This window comes from Chrysemys picta, chromosome 4, assembly GCF_011386835.1.
Source record: "Chrysemys picta bellii isolate R12L10 chromosome 4, ASM1138683v2, whole genome shotgun sequence".
NCBI classification, from domain to species: domain Eukaryota; kingdom Metazoa; phylum Chordata; order Testudines; family Emydidae; genus Chrysemys; species Chrysemys picta.
In genome coordinates, this window is record NC_088794.1 from 143,101,507 (window position 1) to 143,116,835 (window position 15,329).

A 15,329-nucleotide genomic window follows, 5' to 3' on the forward strand; every position below is an offset into this window, starting at 1 on the left:
CCTCAGTGGTCTCCAGGATGTCATCCACCAACAGAGGTTTGCAGAAGCATTGAGTACTCCGACAACATCCCTTCCCTGCCCTATACGCTGGGGGCTGCAAGAATGATGTAGAAGCTGGCTAAGTTCTCTCTGTGTCCCGTGGGGAAATATGCCCTCTTTCTGGTCCCTTTTCACCTCTGGATAGAGTGAGCCAGAGCCAACTGTCACTGGGCCAATTTCTAAAGGTTCAGACGTCAACTCCCTTCCTCAGCTCCTTGTCCCAGTCTCTTTGCCCAGCCAGATTTTCACCAGGACAGCAAAAGGCACATTCCTGACACAAAGGCTACCCCTTGTCAAATTTGAAGTCCCTGCTCCAAAGCATGGAGGCAGGAGAGCTTCACAAAGAAAAGGTTGCCAGAATTTTTTTTTTTTAACATGGGCAAAACAACATATTTTCCCTAGACTTGTTCTCTGAAACAGCTGAACCGCTTTGGTTGAAACATTAAAAAAAAATCAGCTTGACGCAGACACCTAGCATGGAATATTTTAGCCCAAATAGTTAAAGTTAGGCAAAATTATAGGCAACTGAAAACAGAGTCTTATAATGGGACGTGTCGGGCAACCTTAATAATAGGTGGTGTGATCAGCCATTCCTAGAATTCAGACATGCATATATATTTGCTGTTTTAAAAAAAGTTTTATAATTACATAAATCCAATGAGCTGTTATAGAATATATCTGGGACACCAGAACAGATGATTATTCATTATCCAAATTTAGTATATCGGGAGGGACCTGATTCTGCATTCCTCATACCCCCAAAACTCCTGATGTGGTCAACGGGAGGCTTGCTCCTTTGTATCCAGATGGAGAGTGACCAATATAAATATAAAAGGGTTTAAATATAAAAGGTCAAATTATGTCAGTCCAGATCATGAGATCTTCCCTCCTATTTCACTGAGCCTTTACCCAAGACAGCCCTCATTGGCTTCAGTGGGTCTTAGCTTGAGTAAAAATGGAATAAGGTTAATTTCCATTGTTACCTTGTTCCGGATGCACACAGCATATTTGACAAGCAGCTCACATTGGATCTGAGTCTTTCTACCCCATGGTACTGAAAATTCAATCCCAAGTGTGAATTGCAGTGCGAGTGAGAATATTGCCTTATTAAAAAGAATATTGCATGTTGCATACAAAACACTGAAATGAACATCCATTGCCAAGAGATTGCTAAGAATTTTTTCCTCTATAAATTCAAGAAAATGTTTCCGAAATACTTACTCTGTGCGTGCGTGCCTGCGTGCATGCCCCTGTACATGCACGCCCCGAGTGTATATTTATGTGTGTAATTTTTATCTTGATAATTTTCCCATTTAAAAAATAGCTAATCTTAGGTTGCTGGAAGACCTTGGGCATACGATGACACTGACCTCCTTTAAAGCACATTTATGTCCTGCTTTCCATCCATAGATCTCAGAGCTAGGTATAATTGTTTATTATTAAAGGTAATGTTGCCTGCTTGTGTAACCAGTCCTGCTAGCTGAATCTGTGTTTGATTAGGCAACAGACAGTGATTTAAAGCAATCAGAAGTTATCTTTGTTAACAACATTGTGTTTTTTCTCTCTCTCTCTCTGCATGGGATAACAGAACCATCTGGCTCAGAATCTCAAGGTAAATGCAGCCTCTCAGAGGATGAGCTTATCGGTGCCATTAAAGAAGCAAAGGGCTTTTCCTTTGAAACCGCTGAAGTCCGGCGTTCACCAGGTCATTATACAGAAAAACAAGATCAGAAAAGCAAGCCAGGGCGTCCAGCTGTTTCATCCCCCTTAGATAATGAAGCCAGCAGTGCTGAGTCTGGTGACTCTGAGATAGAGCTGGTCTCAGAAGACCCGCTAGCTGCTGAAGAAGTGCTACACTCCAGCTACATGACCTTCAGTCATATCGGAGGGCCTCCCCCTTCGCCTGCTTCTCCTTCAATACAGTACAGCATCCTGAGGGAAGAGCGTGAAGCTGAACTCGACAGCGAACTGATTATCGAGTCATGCGATGCCTCTTCAGCTTCTGAAGAAAGTCCCAAGAGGGAGCAAGATTCTCCTCTCATGAAACCAATAATCATGGACATAATCCAGGAAGAGAGTGGTTCGAGAACTGATGCTTCCGACTTTGAAGTAAGTAAGACAACAGAGAGTAGGATGAACAGGGAAAATCTAGCTGAGTCTGCTTCCTATCTGAAATGCTCTTTTGTGGCACCCAAAGTAAGTGTTGAGCCACCAGCCTCTGCCATCGGTACTGAAGAACTAAAAGAAAAAATAATTCAGAAGACGCCACTTGAAGCAACAGTTGTTAACCAAAGTAAACTGTCGTCCAAGGACTCTGGGAAAAGAAGTTCCTTGGCTTCCCCCTCACTGCCATTTTTAAATAAGCAAAAAGGTAAATGCAGAAATTTATGTTGTCTAAGTAACATGTTTTTCTTGAATGCAGTGAATGGGGGATGTGTATGATTAATGTAGGCGGGTTTTTTAATCTAGAAGGCAAAGCAATAACAAAATCAACGGCTGGAGTTTGAAGCTTGACCAATTCAAACCGGAAACAAGGCACCTATCTTTAACAATGCAGGGTCATTAACCACTGGAACTGCTCACCAAAGGGTGGGGTTGATTCTTCATCGCTTTAAATCCAGGTGGGATGTAGTTGTAAAAGAACTGTGCTAGGTCAGCCACAAGTTGCTGGGTTGATGTCAGAATCTGTGGGTGGAGTCCTGTGGCCTGTGCTATGCAGGAGGTTTGAGTGGATGATCACAATGGTCCCTTCTGCTGTTATAAATCTGTCTGTACAGTTAGTAGAAAGACTGGGGTCTGGTCTACACTACAGAGTTCAGTTGACACAAGGCAGCTTACCTCAGCTATGGAAGTGTCCACACTTAAATTTCAGTCCCACTGATATAACTGCTTCCTCATACCGACTTAATAACTCCACCTCCACGAGCGGCGAAGAGTCAAGGTCAATGTAATTAGGTCGACGCAGTGTCGGTGTACACACACTGCGTTGCTTATGTCGACTGTTACTGGCTTTCAGGAGCCATCCCACAATGCCCTGCACTGCCAGTACAATTGATACAAGTGTTCCTGGTGAGGATGCACACTGCCGACACCGGGAATGAAGTGTCGACACACACAAGCGATGTAATTACTGTGGCGGCTGTATGCCGACGTAAGTTGTCGATTTAATTTTGTAGCGTAGACATGGCCTGGGCCCTTGTGCCTTTATATCATTTTGATTAGAATTTATTTGGGTCCAATCCTGCAGTCCTGACTGTAGTCAAACTGCCTTTCTACTCTACCCAGTGTCATATATCGTGCCCATAACCCTGTTGTGTGGGCACCATCTAGTAGCGCATTAAGCAGTGTGACTCGTACCAGTTGAGGGTTCTTCCATGAGTTGTGTTGGCCACAGGAATGGGGGCGGGGGGACGACCAGATTGGGGGGGGGAAATAGTTCAGATGAAGAAATAGCTTTTTGATGGCTGGAACGGTCTGCCTGAAAGAATCCCTTCCATCCATAATAATGAGTTGGCTTGTGGTGGCCACTCTCAAGTCTTGTGAATGGAGCAAGTACAATTTCATTTTGCTAACGCTCAGATCCTGGGAAATGTTCCTCCTGCTGCTGTCGAGCCAAATGCTAAAGGTCTTAGTCTAGGGTTGGTTCTTAGCTCACACAACCGAGGGGATGGATTTAACTAAGGACTGAGTAAAAACCTTAGCAAGAACCTTAGGACCTGGCCTGTAATTATCAAAAAGGAATCATTCGGTAATGAGTAATTCAGATTTTAGGATTTGGCCTCCAGGCTAGCTTCCACTTCACCTGTTATTCCTGTCACTCAAGGGTCTTATGTTAGGGTGACCTTTGCTGTGTTAAGGATAGATCAGTGTAATGCTGCTCCCGCAGTTAACCTGGGGGTTGGGAGAGCAGGAAATTACTTAAATAAAACATACTGAAATGGGAGTCTAATCCTAGTGCCTGTGAAAGGGAGGCATTGCTTAAAGATGGGTGTTTTACAACCAGGTGCTGTAATTGCATGTGGGGCAAAGCGGCTTCCCCATTACTCAGGTCAGCCAAATGCACTTGAATCCAGATCCGCAACAGCTTGAGCTGCTAGGGACCCTTTAAAACAGAGACAACCAGATTGTGTGGTGCCCTTTATGCTATGAACAAAGGTCCAATAGAGACACGATTGGAAGCACCCAACCTATAGCTAGGGTGACCAGATGTCCCGATTTTATAGGGACAGTCCCGATATTTGGGGCTTCTTCTTATATAGGCGCCTATTATCCCCCACCCCTTGTCCTGATTTTTCACACTTTCTATCTGGTCACTCTACCTATAGCACAGGGGTCGGTAACCTTTCAGAAGTAGGGTGCTGAGTCTTCATTTATTCACTCTCATTTAAGGTTTCGCGTGCCAGTCATACATTTTAACAATTTTAGAAGATCTCTTTCTATAAGTCTATAATATATAAATAAACTATTGTTGTATGTAAAGTAAATAAGGTTTTTAAAATGTTTAAGAAGCTTCATTTAAAATTAAATTAAAATGCAGAGCCCCCCCCGGACCAGTGGCCAGGACCCGGGCAGTGTGAGTGTCACTGAAAATCAGCTCGTGTGCCGCCTTTGGCACGCGTGCCATAGGTTGCCTACCCCTGCAGTATAGCATGACCAAATGTATGGCCTCGGTCAAATCTGAACTGAGGTCTGTTAAAGTGATGGATTAGTGCATTAATTCACGCTATCACTCTGCCTTATTCTTTTTCAGGACATCTGCTTGGGAGTGTTGGGGGGAATGTCTCTAGTCTCCCTCTAGTGCAAATGCATAGCTGAATTCACAAGGCGTGTGAGGGAGAATGGATCTGTCTTTTTATTGTCTGCTGTTAAGATCTTGGGGAGCTTTACCTCTAAATAGACAATGGCCCAGACTCTTTGCTGCTTCCATAGGATGCAGCAGAGAGGGAGTGGATATGGGAGCTCCCTGACTGACTGACTGGTCCTACCTACAGGTTAGGGTTGCCTAGGGGCTGCTCTAATCTACCCCAGCTGTCTGTCATTCCAAAGGGACTCTATGCCTGCTGAGGATTGCTGGAGCGCTGACCTTTCCCCTTGTCCAGGGCCATCTCCAGCATTTCTGCCGCCCCAAGCAAAAAAAAAAAAAGCCGCGATCGGCGGCGGCAGTTCAGCGGCAGGTCCTTCGCTCCTAGAGGGAGTGAGGGACCTGCCGCCTCCAAATTGCCGCAGGTGCCGCCCCTCTCCCTTGGCCGCCCCAAGCACCTGCTTGTTAAGCTGGTGCTTGGAGCCGGCCCTGCCCTTGTCCACCTGTTCACACCACTGTTGGTGATGTCTAAAAGGGAAGTTACCCACCCTGACTGAGAGAGCTCAGATTGAGTTGTGAGGCTGGCAGTTAGGGACCACCTTTCTATTTGCAAATGGAGCAAGTCTGATATGGAAATCAATGTGACACAACAAATATGGAAACTCCACAGTAGCAATGTTACCGAGCAGCTTTTTAGCGTATACCCACACTTTGTAAAATACACATGCAGGGGCTTTAACTCCATGACTTACCACGGACCTGTATGGTGAATTTATGGGGAACACTTTAAAAATTAACTTATTGTATTATAGTGAACCAAACCCAGCAAACTGACCCAGGTGAGTGAGGGGCTGCAAGATCGGGTCTAATGCTTGCAATGGGAGATGCTATTAATTTTGGGGGTAACAAATTAACAAAATTTGGTATTTAAAAAGCGCCTAATTTTATATTTTAATACTTCAGAGTTGGAGGGCTCAATCCTCCATTGTAGTGAGCTCATTCCCAGCCCAGCTGACAAGAGCACAGAAGTGGCTCTATTCTATCTTTCTGCCTTCTCTAATCATGGGGCCACACCACCCTCCAGCAGAAATCAGAGCAGCCACAGGGCTGTCTGAACTTATGCTCACTAGAACACTCGTCTAGGGATTGTTCCGCTGGCCCAAGACATTCTGACAGGGGATGGGCCCTTGTGAGATGGGTGCTATGATACAGGAGTCCCCAGCTGCCCCTTTCATAAAGCTTTAGGTCCTCTGGGCTGTGGGGGTACTGGACTGAGGAATGGGCAAGTGAATTTCTGCACCAGTGGAAGAGTGGTTGGGATAAATTCTGTCTGTTTCCCTTCCCCCCACACACGCACTTGTTCAAATCTGGGATATGCCAGGGATGGCATTAAACAGCTGGCTAGATCTCTTCCCTGTAAACACTGAGGGCTTTTTTTAAATATTCCTTAGTGGTGATAGTTTTTTCCAGAGGGTTTTATTCATTACTTACTCACGCTTTGCTAAGCTGTTCCTACTGTAGTTTTTCAGCATTCTCTTTTGATACGAGGCCAGTTTCTACTGTCAGGGAGAGAGAGAGAGAAATCTCCCACTGAGTTCCATAGGAATTGCACATGAGTGTCTTTGAGCAGAATGTGACTCCATAGGCCAAACTCATCCCTGCTATAACCTCACTGAACTCAGTGAACTTACACCCAGGATGAATTTGGCCCGATGTGTTTTTCCTCGATTTTCAGCATGTATTTTCCCTTGATGAATTCCCCCCACCTTTTATTGCTTAAACTGATGCCAGTTCATTACCAACGGCTATATCTCTTTTTGATTCACATGGGATTCCTAGGGACACCAGTGGATTTCCCCACTTGTCCCCCATTAAGTCAGCATTTGCCACTTGTATTCCCTTCATTGTTGGTGGTGGAAACTTTCCCTACCCGGCAGGGCCAGCTCCAGCTTTTTTGCTGCCCCAAGCAGCGGTGGGGAAAAAAAAGAAAGAACATCCCATTGAGGTGCCGCCAAAGTGCCACCGAAGAGGACGAGAGTGAAGGGCTTGCCACCGAATTGCCGCCGAAGACTGAAGCGGAATTGAGCTGCCGCCGAAGACTGAGTTGCTGAAGGACCCACCGCCGAATTCCCGCCACAGACCAGACGTGCCGCCCCGATAACGGACGGAGTGCTGCCCCTTTCTATTGGCCGCCCCAGGCACCTGCTTCCTTCACTGGTGCCTGGAGCCGGCCCTGCTACCCGGGACAGCTACTAACTAGTTTATTCTTGTTTGTCAGTGCTTAGCCAACAATACATATGTGCTCAGTTCTGTATTTCAATAGCTGCTATTTCCCTGGGCAGACACACCAGAGAACTCTCTGATATATCTACAAGTGTGCCAATAAACGTATGCAGCCCACTAAGGTCTCAAGTTGCAGTGGGGGAGGTTTAGGTTCGATATTAGGAAAAGCTTTTTCACCAGGAGGGTGGTGAAGCACTGGAATGCATTACCTAGGGAGGTGGTGGAATCTCCTTCCTTAGAGGTTTTAAGGTCAGGCTTGACAAAGCCCTGGCTGGGATGATTTAGTTGGGGATTGGTCCTGCTTTGAGCAGGAGGTTGGACTAGATGACCTCCTGAGGTCCCTTCCAACCCTGATATTCTATGGGAGTAGAGGGCGTTCAGCACCTCACAGGATCAGGCCTCTTTATGCAGAAATATGGGTCAGATCCTCAGCAGGCATAAATCGCTGTAGCTCCATTGACTTCAGTAAAGCTATGCTAGTTTACACCAGCTGCGGATCCCAATGTTGCTAACTCACAATTTCACTGATAGTCTTGCAATATTTGGTGCTCTTCTTAAACCCTGGAACGCATGTGATTAGCTGAGAATATCAGCATCCATGAAAAATAAAATAAGCTTTTAGCCCCCAGAGTTGTGGAGCAATGCTTGAAAATGTGAACCCCAACAGCTATGACAAAGATAAATAAAAAACTTTTTTTTTTTAAGATCTCATTATTTTTAAGCCAATCTCAAGACTGTTGGGAGGCTGACTCATGGTTTTTGAACTCTTGGGGTTAGCGATGCTGGGATCTGGCCAATAAAGCTTTTCTGTCTGAGGGATTAATGCACCCGTCACTGTATCTAATTAAATGGTCCCTTAAGAAGTGCTGTACATGTCTGTTTTTCCAACCTGTGAACAGTATGTTTGTTTCTCACTTGGAGAATTCACAAGGGGCTAAATGGGTTAGCCTAAAACATTCTACAGTATTTATCTTTGGGCTGGGAGACCAAGCCTACGAAATTTCAGCCTTAAAGGAGATATTCTGCAAAATAATTAGAAGTGAACAGGGGGCTGTAATAAAAAGCATCATGTAGCCAGAACAATAGCTTTCGATACTCAAAGTCTATAATATTGGAACTTTATCAACCGCCAGAAAAAATTATAAGGCAAAGTTCTCCTTGTGGGCAGTAAAATCAGTGATGTCATTGAGCATGAATTTAGGTCCATACTATAGTTCAGATTGTTCCCTGACTCTAGCTAGTTACTGTCAGGGTAGATGTAGGCCAAGAACTGTCAGTCATCAACCATTTAGCTTCATATATAAACATTCATGTATTTTGCAACTTATCCTTCTTGTGTAGTGTGTACAAAGTACCAATGTCCATAATGATATCAGTTTACAGGACTAAACGGGCATTCTGTTACACTGATTCGACTGGATTAATTCTGGCTCTGAACATGGAAATGCAAATTGAGTTTGAATTGAGGCTCCATGGAATAAATGCACAGATTGTATAGCTTCTGGAGTGAGTCAATGTGAAATCACAGCCTTTTACTTGAAATGCTCATAGCCTCACTGACTGACTACATTACTGTGAGTTTGCTGTGTATCATACCTTCAGAGGATCTGTGTGTGTTTGCTTGGTACCCTATAATCACTCTTTCTCTCCCCTCTCCCTGCACCGGTGCACCTCCCAAAAAAGTACTGTGGAACACAACAGATAGATGTGTGGTTTGTACAGTGCCAATTCAAAGTCTCTATTTAATGTCTATTGCCATCCAGTGGTAATGATGAAAATGGCCAGTCATTTCTCACTTCCATTTTACCATGTCTAACAGTCATCTTTTGTAAGATAGGAGATATTGCCATTTCATTCACCATGGAGAGGCCCTGCTAGCTTTTGTCAAAGATCATAAGATTTGATTTCTCTGCGTGGCTGTGATGGGGTGTGCATTCCACACAGGAGTGGGAGGGGTTAATGGAGGCCAGATGGGCCAAATAACCTAGTAGATTGGAGGCCAAGAAGAAAGCTCTAATTAGAGGGACAGACTCACCTGTGCAGGAATAGGTGGGGCCTGTATAAAGCTGGGTTGCTGCCTAGGAAAGGCTTTAGGGAAGTAGGCTGTAGTCACTCTCTTAGGGGAGGGTATTGAAGGCTGGCAAACCCAGAGAGGATAGGAGCTAGTGATTTAGGAAGAAGCCCAGGGAAACAGCAAGAAAAGGTAGGACTGCATGGGGACCATGGCTGCTTGTTTTAGGGTTCCTGGTCTGGAACCCAGTGTAGAGGTTGGGCCTGAGTTCCCCTACCAGCCACTGGGGAGTGGCAAAGAACATTGGGGACTCCAGCCAGCCAGCAGATCTGGAAAGACTGTGACTTCCCAGAACGGGAGGACTTTAGTGACCTGGCTGGAGGGCCAAGTCACAAAGAGAAATCTGCAGATCCAGAAGTGAGAAGGGCTGCAGACTGAGACAGGACGGGAGATGATGCCACCAGAGGGCGAGAGAAAGAGGGCAGAGCTAATTCCCAGGATGGCCAGCAGGAGGTGATGTGAGCAGTGAGTTACCCCATGACAGTGGCACACACTCATTTGATCACATGTGCTCTGGTCAGAGTCATACAATCACTGGCTACCTTATTATTTCCCTCCCTTTCCTTTTGCAAAACAAATAGATGAAGATGGCTGCCAGCTCAGCTGACTTTGGCTTTTTTAATACTGAAACTGCAGTCTGCCCATTCATATCAAACCTTTATTTATACTCAATATTTTATATTAAGCCAAACAGAAAGAACCACTGACATGTAACTTCTCGCTGTAACTGTAACCTAGAGTCTCTGGTTTGTTCTAAGAAAATCCTGGTTTGCAGCATCTCAGATTTCAATAGATCAGGAAAAACTGAACAACAGGCAGGGCTAGATCCGCAGCTGGCGTGAACTGGCAAAGCGCTCTTGATTTCTGTGGAACCCGCTGAGGATCAGGCCCAGTAACTGATTTAAATAGGCTTATATGCCGATTAAGAAAAGTCCTATTGGCTATGGAAAAAGGCCTGCGTGAGCACTCTGGGCATCTGCAATCAAGCCAAGGCTGAACTGAAGCAAATCAGAAAGAAGGCCGGTCAGATCAGTGGCTTTCTGTCCAGCTCTTGTATTCCCATTAATTAAAAAAACCCTCTCAAACAAGGAGGAGTGTATGTCAGGGAAGGGCAGAGGAACTATTTGGGATGGATATAACAGACTTGATCTACTGCTCTCTAGCACGTTAAGCATATGATTAAGTGTTTTGCTAAATCAAGGCCTTCACCATTGGTGAAGCACCTTTGTCTCACCTGTAAGTGTGTCATGTACTGTTCCCTTGAACATTGTCCATTAATCTGGATCATAGCTGGGGTGGCACAGCTGGGAAGCCATCAGTCTCGGGAAAAATAAATGTTTCTTTTCTACGTTTCTCTTCCCCCTCCCTCCCCCCAACATTGACTTTGAGTGCTATGAAGTCAGTCTCATGCCTTCCAAGGGGCCAGCGTTCCTGAGTCCTAGTCCAAGCCCTGCCATTGCCTTGCTTTGGGTAAATCACTTTGCCTTTCTCTCTGTTTTCCCCATCTGTAAAATGGGGATAATAATACTTATGCACCTACTTCTCTGGGATGTTGTGTAGAGTTATTACTTAATGTCCCTTCTGTGCTTTGAAAATAGGACTTGTCTATGTGATGGCATGAGATTGTGAATTTTAGAGCATGCCAATATGGAGTGCTCTAACTGCCCCATGTAGACCCTGTTGGCATGAAGTAGGAGGTACCTAGTTTGTGTTGATGTAGTCCCATTTCAAGCAGGACTCCATTCATTCTTACAAGGTACCTTTTGGTTTGTGCCTACAAGGAACAGTTAAAGCACAACATGTTACCATGCTCTCCAGTTGATTCTCCCCCACCCCCTGAAGATTGCATCTTGCCGCCATATATACAAGCCCAGTAAAATGCACAGTATTGTTATTGTCAAGAATTCTGGCATTGGTGAGATCTACAGTGAAAACCACACAATGCTTATAAATATGAGCAAGTGCTGAATGACGATGTATACAGACCTGGTGTCAAATTCTGTCCTCAGTTACTCCATGGGTTTTAATGGGGTTGCCACAGTTGTAACTGAGGGCAGAATCTGACGCCATATGTAACTTCAGCTAGAAATTGAGTCCTCTGCATTTACCCATTTGTTAGACAACACCTCAGCTTCTCTTAACCCCACTCCCTATGGCTGTTCATGTTATCAAATCAACTAGCCGCCCTTTTATTTTTATACTAAAGGCAATCAAAACAGAGGTTTACTCTATTGTTCTAAAAAATAATAATCTTATTTTGAGTCCTATGCATGTAACTTTTCCTTAGGCTCTATGTCCTATCCTAGACTTCTGCGCATGGGTTCTCCCACTTCATACCTGGCCACCCCAGATAGACTGAATGAACACATTATTAAAATCAATGGAAGGATTCTCTTCCTCACAGAGGAGGGGTGGTCTAGTGACTACCTTGAGTGCCTAAGGATTAGAAGACCTGGGTTCAATTCCTGGCTCTGTCACAGGTAGGATGACCAGATGTCCAAATTTTATAGGGACAGTCCCGATATTTGGGGTTTTTTCTTATATAGATGCCTATTACTCCCAACCCTCAGTCCCAATTTTTCACACTTGCTGTCTGGTGACGCTGGTCACGGGTTACCTGGGACACCTTGGGTAAGTCAGTCTCTTGCTTTTGTTCTGTTTGTAAAATGGGGTGATAGCACTTCCTTTCGACATGGGGTGTGATAAGGATAAATCTATTACAGACTGTAAGGCACTCAGATACTGTGGTAATGGGGGTCATATAAGTACCATAGACAGACTTCAGTGGGCCTTGGATGGGCTCCAGAGCCTTCATGTATTTATTCCCAGGGATATGACTTTTTTTGCCCTCGAGCAGTCTGGCCTGTGCCCTGCTGGGTCCCCTCCTGCAGAACAGCCCCTCCCCGCCCCGGGCTCAGGTGGCTTCATTGTGTAGACTTTGGCAGATGGCGGCACCAAGGCAGTGGAGAACGAGAGCCAGATCACATGCTATGCAGTGGATCAGCTGCTGAGTCTCTGATAAGCCCAGCACCCATCTCTGTAGGATTTCCACCTCGTCACAGAAATGAGCAATATGCCCACCGTCTCAGTAGCTAAGCACCATTTATTTCTTTGCAAGCAGTTGTACGGTAACAGCCATAAACGGCCCTCAGAGCTCATAATATGGCTTCTGTTTGTGCTGAACAATTAATTGCTGTTCGTGCCCTGTAAAGCCCTCTCTTGAACCATCCCTCATCAAGCACAGTGGCAAAAGAGGCACCCTGCCACATGCTTTCAGGAGATAAGAGAAGCAAGGAACTCCTCCATTAATCGTTGCAGGGGAGCCCCAGACTCCCCGTTGCTGCATTATGAGCCACAGCGAACCTATCAGAATAATTTGTTTCAGTGATAACATTATGAAAGACCCCTCAATAGAGCAGGCAGTGACTGTTTCCACCTGAGTGAAATTTCAGTTGTAGCTCCACTTTCCCCAAAAATATCATGCAGAGGCATTTAAAAAGAATGGAAACAAACCTTTGTCAGGGTTGGGATTTTTTATTATTATTATTATTATTTTAATGTCTGTGTCTACCTAGGGCTGTTGCCATGGCGAAGCAGATTTTTGCAGCTTCACAATGAATTTGTTTTTCAATAGGTGCCTGGGAGTTCTATTTATCAGGAGTGTTTTTGTTAGAAGGAACCGTGCTGGAATAACATTAACACATCCCCTGTGTTGAAAGCACATTGGTTGCTCGTGAGGTGGCTTCGGAGGAAGGGAGACGTTTGGTAGAACGATTTAACAATCTGGGACTCGTTTGTCATCGCCATGTTTGAAATAGACTGACTCTGTAATCAGCAGTAATCTGTGCTGAGCTTTGAACATAAGGAAATGTTAGTTTAATATTTTAGTGCCATCTGCTGTAAGTTCTCCCACATCCTGGCCCAGCTGGTTTACTTGCATCGCTTTACTTTTTATCATGCTCTGATAGCTGTGCATCATTCAGAAATCCCCCGTTTGTAAAAGGTGCAAATGAAGGGGTCTTTCCTGACCTTGATTTGTGTGGCATTGGGATGCAGTGAGTGCCAACGATTCCTTTGCCACAGTGCATAGTGTTTAATTTCGTATGGGCACCATTGCTTATCTTCACACATCGTACAGAAAGTAATTAAAATTCTATGTAGGGAGGAAGGATGTTCTTTTGGTTAAGACACTGGAAAGGGAGATCTGGGTTCAGTTTTCACTTTGCCACAAACCCGTTGGGTAAATCCCAATATTTCTCTGAGCCTCATTCCCCATTTGTAAAGCCAGGTATTAATACTTCCTTTTTTCCACCCTTTGTCCTAGACTGCAAGCACTTCAAGGTAGGGACTCTCTAGCACCTAGCACAATGGGACTCCAGTCTCCTGGATGGAACCTCCAGATGCTACTGAAATACAAATAATGTGAGTGCAGAGCCCAATTCTGTCCTCCACCATCTGCATGCATTGTCACCAAGGGCTGTATGCACATAACCAAGGGCAGAAATTGGCCCCCAGACATTGCCTGTCCATATGCAGTGTCTACGAGGATAAAAAGGAGAGGCGAGCCTTCAACATGGTTACATACTGGAGTAGTCATGCAGCCAGCCAGGGTAAACCACAGGGGTAAGCCAGCCAGACTTCAAGGAGAGCTCAGGTTCCAGCTCTGATCTGTGACTAGCTTCCACACAGGCCACGGGAGTTCTGGGACTTGTAGTTCCCCAATTGATAAGCTGCAACACGGCCAGCTGGGAAGGGGAAGCAGGAAATAAGGGGAAGCAGGAATAGTGAGAGGGGAGAGTTGGAGACAAAGTAGCAGCTTGTATGTGAGGTTCAAATGTTATCACACTCTGTGTTAAAGACCACCAGTAGTGCCCCACTGAGAAAGGAGCCCTGGGGGGGCTTGGCTGAAGATGCCTGGGAAAAGGCTAAGGAGAGGGCCTAAGAGAATACACAGGAAGTCCCCTGGGGAAGAGTGAAGCAGGGTGGCTTTTGAGTGGAGTGGAGAGCTGCCTCATGATCTGGGGCAGGAACCTGTGGTAGAGGGAGGAGGTGGGCTCGGTGGTGGTGTGCAGGCCCTACAACCAAGGGGAAGGACTTAGACAGGAGACTGTAGCCTGAATGCTGCCCTGTTAAGAGGGGACAATGGCCCAGGGAGGGTGAAGGACAACTTGTTCTGCTGAAGCTCTCTGTTTCCTGTGGAGCCTATTTATGTTGGAGGAGAGAGTTTTGACCAAATTACCCAACCACCCTCAAGGGGATAGTCTCCGATGGGGGAACTGAGGCAACAGCTGCACCTGGTGGTGGAGAGGTAAGCTGCCCTTTTGCCATAATAAATAGGACTACCTGGGAGTACAGGGATAATGCAAAGGAAGCAATTGCAAACATAATTAGAAGATAACCTGCTGCAACAAACCTCAGCCATGTGGGAAACTGGGCTGTGTGTCACAGGGAAGTTCACCAGAACAAATGAACTGTCTCCTGGCAAATGGCAAGTTTTTCATCAGGCCTTAATTAGCATGCTGCTAGGTCATTCTCCATTTGATTGCGCCTAGTGTGGTTTTCGGACGAGGCCTGGCTTTGAAAAGGGCCTCAGCCTGAGTCACCTCCCATTTTGCCCTGGAAATTATTTGGGGGTGCCAGTGGTAATGTGTAGCCATCCAGCTAACGGCCTCACTCCCAGGCACAATGAGATAGCAGGATGTCTAAATAACATTGGCTGCATCCGCAGATAATTACAGGTGCAAAATGGGAGGCTGCTAATCCAAGTCAAACCCATTGTGTATTATGGCATGTCTGTATTGGGAGACAATGGGTGTCCTATAGCAGGGAGTGGGATGGATGGGAAGAGATTTCTAGCCATATCCATGGTACCCAGGTTACAGGCATACAGCTGAGGAATAATAGACTTCTTAAGCATGAAGCACTTTCTGCTTGAAAGCTGCCCGGCTGATGAAGCTGCTAATCCCAGTTAAAATAGTGTGTGTTGCTAGCAATCCCTTGTCTCTAACATTTTAGCTGGGGTATTTGAAGAAGGGCCCCCTGGGATCCATGTGTCCTTTGGGTTGGCTAAAATAAGCCCAGATTTGGATACCTTTACTGTTGTTTAGTAGCACCTTACTCCGTGAGTAGTCCCAT

General features: G+C 45.5%; 1 protein-coding gene across 6 annotated transcripts in view; it reads left to right on the forward strand.

The window, feature by feature from the left end:
- RTN1 (reticulon 1) overlaps positions 1-15,329 on the forward strand; it is a 185,802-nt gene that overhangs the window by 106,953 nt on the left and 63,520 nt on the right. For 5 of the 6 annotated variants that reach the window (XR_010600816.1, XM_008168252.4, XM_042845176.2 and 2 more), the window contains exon 3: positions 1,628-2,410. The exons of the other annotated variant lie outside the window; for it this stretch is intronic. Coding sequence is in view for 4 of the 5 variants with exons in the window: in XM_008168252.4 (XP_008166474.2) it covers positions 1,628-2,410 (783 nt within the window). In the remaining variant the exon portion in view is untranslated. The remainder of the gene's footprint in view (positions 1-1,627; positions 2,411-15,329) is intronic. 6 annotated transcript variants of the gene reach the window in all.